Raw genomic sequence first — 7,500 nt, forward strand, 5'->3', positions numbered from 1 at the left:
GCTACTTGTACTCACAGACTGTTAATATGTGTAACACTTTATGATAAAAGCTGGCCTTCAAATGTTGACTTATTTGGTACTACAGATTTTTGTGTTGTGTAATTCTTATTTGTGTGTGATGTAGCTGTGACACTTAACCATTCGAAGTTAAATTGCTGTTTTTTTTTGTATGTATATACATATACATACATATATGCATTTATATCTCTCACACACACAAAAACGACAATAATTACAGGTAACAAGTATTTTGTTCATTTTTAGCTGACATTCTGTAACCTGGTCTTAGGAAAGAGGAGTGGTATTTATACTTTTGAAAATGTTCTCTCAATTCTTGTGACAATAATAAACTTTTACAACAAATTGTTGCACTGGATTTACTCACCAAATTTTAGGCACCCAAGGATCCTTCTATAATTTGCAGGGAATTTTCTACCTACAGAGAGGCCCCCATATATACTCATGAAAGCAGTTAGTGGATGAAATGGGCTACGAATGTGTACTATAGTGCTTTGAAAATTAATGTGCAATATTGCCCCTAAACAATAGTTTGAGTGTACCTATGTGATGATGTGACATGTAAGCCCAGTCTTTGCACCGACATCATTAGTTCCCAACCAGTGGGTCAGAGTTATCAAGGGGGGGGGGGGGGGGTTGCAAAGCCTCGAGGAAATTTTAGACCAATTTGTTTTATTAATACTAAAATTATAAAGCAAAGGAATATTTTCACATTTTGTGTAATAAAGTCCAATTTTTCCTACTTACTAAAATTATGTAAATAAGATAATTATAATTGGCTGATGCTAGGGAGTCAGAAGTTAAAAGTTTGAAAAGTGGGACTGTAAGTGGCAATGTGTTGGACAACTAAACTACAGTGATGACCATTGTTGCAACTCCACTTTATATTGGTATGAAATGAAGCCTGTAGATCATTTACCGTTTCATTAATACACAATTATTTATTGCAAACTTTGTCATGTCAACATCTAAGGTCATTGGCCACATTCTTGATTTAGCAATAGGGTGAAGCTTAGAGAACAAAAGGAAAGATCATGCAGCTCTGTAATAGAGTATTATGGCAAAAAGGTTAAAAATCAGGACAGTTATCAAAGCTTGTAGTGCTTTAAGTTAGTATGCTAGTGAAAAGGGTAAAGAGGGAATGGCAATTTTATATTTATTTTCTTTAAGATTAATTATCATGGTGTCAGCAATACAAGATGCCAATAATTATTTTTGTAAGTCGAGGAAGAGGGTAAACGGGAAATAGGTAGTACTCAGAATTAGCTCACCATTGGTATCCAAATGACTTTCTGCCGCATTAACAGGCTTAGTCGCGGTTTCAAAATATAGTAATTGGGCGTGGCATGGAGGTGAAGCCCCATTAGGGTTTTTTTTTTTTATGTTCATAAGGCAATGCTTATTGACTCCTAGGATGGTTACTGGTCAAAACATTTGTGCCAGACATCAAAGGTCATGCAGTATTATGATGAGTATTATGCCAAAAAAATTAAATTTAAGGGGTAAGCACTAGGTAATTAACCAAGGGAATACCATGCCCATAGCTCCCAGAGGCAGTTCATGACTGACAAAGCCAGCCTTCCATCCTTTCAGCACAGCTCTCGCCTTAGGAATGGGATAGAAGGGAATAAAGATACAGAATAGGAAAGGAAAGACCAAGCAAAATTAGTTGAGGCAAGGGCTGAGGCCCAGGTTGGGGTAATCCTATACATTGTGTCTCGGTCCATCTCCTAAGCCCTCCCACGACAAAGAGCTAGGTTTTGAGAGGGGGCTGTACAAGAAATTGTGCTGGTGACATTGTACCTTTTGTCTTCAACAAGTATAAATTGTGGTATTTTCACTTATCTACTGTAGGAGTCTAAGGTAAAGGAATAAACGCTTTTATAGCTTTCAGCACAGAATTAAACATATATTCTGCCATTTTACTAAAATGGTGACAATACAGTCATCTGGCCCACAATAGGTATTGAAATATTTTAATTTTTTTCAACACCCTGATCTACCTTTCCCAGTGTCTGGTTGATAGCAGATAAACCATTCAGCTTTGCAGTCTACACAAGTCAATACAAGATAGTTTCTGACATCTAAGAACATGGAAATATATATATGCAAATCGTTAACTAGTTAACAGTTTTAACAAATTCAAAAGTTAAGTTTGCAGTACAATGCTTAGATAGTGTATCCAGTATTATTTATACCCCCCACCCCACAAGTATTTTAATTTTACCAGCTGTGCTGCTTCATACACCATCTGTTGGGTGGGCAAAAATTTATCTAACAACTTGGCCCATTAAAATGCTTTGGCTTAAGTTAATGAAATTACAAGGACAATCAAATTCTTGGGTTACAAATAATACAACAATTACAACCACAATTTATTGATCTACGTGGATTCCTCAGTGCGCAGTCTTGCAGACCCGTTGGTGAGGCGGATTGAGAGCTGGTTGGCCCTCTCAACAATTTCCTTGCGCTTCCTGGAGGAAACACCATGGGCAATTTCTCCGCAGAAGGTGCGGTGCTGCATCATCAAAACTTCCAACTCCTGTAAAATAAGATCATTTGTCATAGTTAAGGGAACCATTTGTAACCACGATAATGGATATAACTATCTATCTCAGTGCAATACCAATCAAAATTAGTGGGAAAATTATATTGTCATGACAATGACTTTCATACTTACGCGGACATTGTGGATCAGAACCTTCTTGAAACCATTAGGGAGCATGTGTTTGGTCCTCTTGGCTGAACCATAACCAATGTTGGGCATAAGATACTGGCCCTTGAAGCGACGCCTCACACGGTTATCAATACCCTTGGGCTTCCTCCAGTTGGCCTAAAAAATATCTTTCATTAGTTTAAGCCTCTTAAGATATAGGATTTCAACTGAATTTGTACACATCAGATTATATAAAAAGTATCATCAAAACCAACAACTATGGTTTAAGAACTCTAGCCTAGGTTTTCATCATAAAAATTCAACTGGAACATGCAATGGTTCCAAAATCCAAAATTTGGGCTCTCAATATTACAATGCTGCTGTACTGAAAAGTAAGAATTGTTCATACCTTTACTTTGACGAAGCGGTCGCTCTGATGGCGGATGAACCGCTTTGTCCGCTTTTTGATAATCCTTGGCTTTTTAAGTGGTTGAATTGCCATTTTGCCTGAAAAAAGGAAAAATCAAATTGAGCAAGTACTTACAATATTTTCAAAAGCTTCTAAATATGACAACCCTTGTGCATAGTTTTAGGCAACAGGAATAGCCTTATAAATAAAACTATTCTTTTGGCATAACGGCACACAGCAACACCAACTCTCAGGAATTTACATGCTCTTGTTGCTGGCAATTGCAATAAGCATGGATATGTTGGACTGCAAGGGAATATCCTATCATGCTGGGTTAAAGATCAAACTTACCAAAAATAGGTACCATGTCAGAAATATTAAAAATGAAGAGGGTATCAACTTGACAGGTTGTGAAAGCTATAGCACTGCAACCCAATAATACAATAAAGTAGGTGCTAAGATGTGGCAAAGAAGTTTTCACATATCCAATGTTTTTGTGGAAAAAAATATTTGAAGTGAGGATGAACAAAATATAAAGGTTTGCAGAAAATCCATTCTTCAAAATTTTTCATTGCAAGTGCAATCATAGCCACCAAGCCTGCCTTACTAATAGTGACCCCCCCCCCCCAAAAAAAAACGAATTAAAAGTATAAATCAATAAAAATAAACTTAAAAATATGCTATAGAGGCCATTTTTGTTCTTGACATTTTAAAATGATATAGCAAATAAACAATGATGAAGTTCAGCTTCTGTACATCTATAACAGAATTTTCACAAAACTGGCCTATGGCCTAGACTAAATTGGTAAAAAGTATCAAGTGCTTGTGTCTACCTCCCTACATAGTTGTATGAAATGTGCACAAAATAGTGAGGTTTATAACCTGCAATACAGAAAGTTATGCCGACAAATAATTCTCCTGATCTCCAAAGCAAACATCTAGTTAGATTTTTTGGGTTCACTTAATATCCTGGTTATGGGACCATCTGAGAGTGCATCACTCTTGGTAATATACCTGCATACTTTAACACACTGATCATCATGAGCAACTTGGTTTGAATTAAGTACAATAAAACAAGACCTATTTAGGCTCCAATCTTGCCACTAGTCAAGAATTTTGCAGAAGGTGAGGTTCATCTATCCTCTCTATTTCCTAATACTACTGATTATGTATCAATACTTTTGTTACATATGAAGACAAGGCATCACATGTAATCCATTGATAGCAAATGTAAGATTAAGAACACCCGACTAAAGAAATCAGACTAGTAAAATTATATTGGCAAGGGTGTCCAAGAGTAACTAAAAATCACTATGGGTAATTTTAAACAATAGTACCACTATGAATTGCCACAATTTTGGTAACAGTGGATTTCTCTCAATACTACCCAAATATATAAAAATGATTGCATAGAACCCCCACATTCTTGGCTCAATAGCAGGTACCATAGAAGTTGCAGGGTAAAATATAAGTACAAAATCAGTTACCTTATTATCTAACGCAGGGGGCAGTGCCTCCTGCGATGAAACTAGAAATCCCAAGTTGGGTTAATCTTTACAGTATGGACACACTAAGGTAGGGGAAATTGAGGCGAGATTCTTGTAGAACACAAAGTTGTAGTCATTAGAGCAAATGATCAGCAAACAATGTTAACACCACAAATATAGGACAAAGGTCAAAGTCCACTAGGTCCTTCCAGGTTTCAGCTCTAGCTTGCTATGTAGACAAGGTGAAAACAATGTTTTCCTGGGGGATGTTGGGGTGAGGGCAGTGCTCCCTTCAACTTCCCCCCCCGAGGGAGTGCTTGGAGGGCACTCCCAGTCACAGCAATTTAGACTGTTGAATAAAGTTTGCGATGGCGAGTTGGGGACTGTCCTTAGCGAGTGTGTCCATAATTTAAAGAATTACACAAAAGTTGTTCAGAGCATGACAAATGCAGTTGTATAATATCACTTTATATTCAGGTTTTTAAATATGGATGAACTTTTGATTGGTGTTATGATGAATTTAAATATCTGCAACAAAATTTGGTGCAAATGATGATCATAGCTGCGACTCAACTGTTGAAGCTTTGCGAGCATTTGTGGGGGGTTCCTGCCTAGAACATGGAGGATTCTTTGTTTCATTGTAGGGGTTAGAGGCAGCAAGAAATCGGTGATAAGGGAGTTTCCACGTAATAATTTGTCTTTGGATTGTAGAGACCAGAATTGGTAATCTCTACGAATACCTACACAAAGAATTGCAATAATTTAGGTATTACTGCTCTCAAGTGCAACAAAACATATTGCATACATTTACATTTTATCTCCAAATTTCTCGGGTAACTCATGCCCTCCCTTGCTACCTGCGCCAAGAATGTGGGGTTGGGGGGTTTCCACACAACTTCTGTACATTTGGAAACTAGACTAAGAAACCCAAAGATACCAAAATCAGAATCCATTTAGAGGACATTTTAAAAAATTACCTACGAATTAATTGATACCAAAATCTTGGTGTAAACTAGGTGGAACTATAAATTTACCCTACATACTATAAAATTGGGCAATATGGCATTCCTTATTCACTATTTTCATGTATAGACAAAAAGGACTTAAAACCATTCAATTGATCATGAATATGTACGACTTAATTAAAGAATTGTGCACTTTAGGAAATGAACCTTTTTACTGTAAAGGAACCACCGACCCTCACATGACCCGGAACCATTATGGTGAGTTAATTTTCACTCGTGTATTAAAGTTACATTGATAACGGTTCTTAGCACTTGTTCCAATATAATACATTACACGAGTACTTAGAATTCGTTCGTATTAAATTATCAACATGTTTTTAAAATGGACGAGCGGTCTGGCTTTCAACGTCTCCACGAGGAAGACGGTGTGAATTTAACAAAAATTACGCGGTCATTTTACTTTCTAATTATAAAAAGGTTACCTTCACAGTTGCTCCGTTAACTGCATTAAGTCTACATTCTCTCCAAGTAACACTTGAAATCCATATCAACACATTTTCTTCCACCTTGTTTCCACACGTGTCGGCCATTCCCCGTCACATGTTAGTAAACAAATCTTATTTCCCGCAAATGAAACACAATTAAAGCCATTCGTACCTCACAAACACTACACTTCCCGCCCAAAATATATCTTCTTGTCTAACACGATCCTCAGCAGACACCAGCAAAGACCTGAACACACTAAAATCGCGAAAAACCAAAGAGAGAGGGAGCTCACCGTGTGCTTCCCGACACGCGGGGAGAAGAGGAAGGGCGTTCGCAGCGCCGCCTCACGACGCCCGCTGCAACTATCGCTCAGCGCCGCCAACGTGAGCGGAAAGAGAGCGCTACACTCAGAGGGGGCTGGGATAAAAATGTGATATAGAACCATATATGTATTTATTTAAGAACTTACATGTCATGAAAGTAATAAGTAGATATTCAAATAAACAAATGATTACTTCAGTCTCGTGTTTAATGCTCTCCTATTACCTAACGTGGGAATATAACTAGCTATTTGGAAGCAGTATGCCATGAAGCATGGATTAAGAAAAAAATAATGTTACGATAGTTGTTAAGTTACGATTAGTTAATAACACACATTTTTATTCTTTAAATTTCTTATCAATTGCTTTGTGATATACAGTAACATATCAACGCTTTTTGAACGAAGGTAATAGAAATACAAAGTTTGACTGAAATCCTTGCTACATTTGCCGTACTTAGCGCTATATTATGATACTGACTACGATGTGCTACTTATTTTCCTTATGTATTTAAATCTGTCCATGATTTTAATTATCCTTTATCTTTAGAGGAGTTGTATTTTTTCTAATTTAAGAATAAAGTATTTTTTTCTTTCGATGTGGCCAGATGAGAGATCGCTGATAGGGATGACAAAACAGCCAAAAAACACTGAAATTAGCAAATATTCAAGATCTACAGAATATTACCAATCTAGCAAGAAATTGCCAACTAAATTAATGTGATCAAATCATCATTTCTTTATTATAAGCTGATCTACCAAGGACCCGCAGCCAGTCATTGGTGTTAAAAAAACGAACCTAACACAATCTAACTAATTTCCTATCTGTTAGTTTATTAACCAAAATAAAACAGGGAATAATAATGATGGTGACGATGATGATGATGAGGATATGATGATGATGATGAGGATATGATGATGATGATAAGGATGATGATAATGATAATAATGACAATAATAATGATGATAATGATAACAATGATAATAGGAGGAATGCTAATGAATTCAATAATTCTAGTTTTAATGATGAAAATAATCATCATAAAAATAGTAATAATTTTTACTATTATTATTATCATTATTATTGTTATTATTATTATTGTTATTATTATTATTATCATTATCATTATTATTATTATTATTATTATTATTATTATTAT

At 36.1% G+C, this 7,500-nt stretch overlaps 2 protein-coding genes across 3 annotated transcripts in view; one reads left to right on the forward strand and one right to left on the reverse strand.

Moving 5' to 3' along the window:
• Acat1 (Acetyl-CoA acetyltransferase 1) overlaps nt 1–364 on the forward strand; it is a 9,331-nt gene extending 8,967 nt beyond the window's left edge. Inside the window, exon 12 of the mRNA XM_027379241.2 lies at nt 1–364. This exon is cut by the window's left edge and continues 946 nt beyond it. The gene's annotated coding sequence lies outside the window, so the exon portion shown is untranslated.
• A 2,016-nt stretch (nt 365–2,380) lies between these two features.
• RpL32 (Ribosomal protein L32) lies at nt 2,381–6,440 on the reverse strand. 2 transcript variants are annotated; one of them, XM_027379242.2, is made up of 4 exons: nt 6,314–6,440; nt 3,084–3,181; nt 2,699–2,851; nt 2,381–2,560 (listed from the first exon to the last, which is right to left on the reverse strand). In XM_027379242.2, exons 2-4 carry the CDS (start codon nt 3,174–3,176, stop codon nt 2,402–2,404), a joined length of 405 nt encoding a protein of 134 aa, XP_027235043.1. In that variant the 5' UTR covers nt 3,177–3,181; nt 6,314–6,440; the 3' UTR covers nt 2,381–2,401. The 2 variants fall into 2 exon arrangements, with proteins under 2 accessions (XP_027235043.1, XP_027235044.1); XM_027379243.2 differs by having other exon boundaries at nt 6,193–6,345.
• Nucleotides 6,441–7,500: the final 1,060 nt, after the last annotated feature.

This window comes from Penaeus vannamei, chromosome 8 (genome assembly GCF_042767895.1).
Source record: "Penaeus vannamei isolate JL-2024 chromosome 8, ASM4276789v1, whole genome shotgun sequence".
In the NCBI taxonomy this organism is placed as follows: domain Eukaryota; kingdom Metazoa; phylum Arthropoda; class Malacostraca; order Decapoda; family Penaeidae; genus Penaeus; species Penaeus vannamei.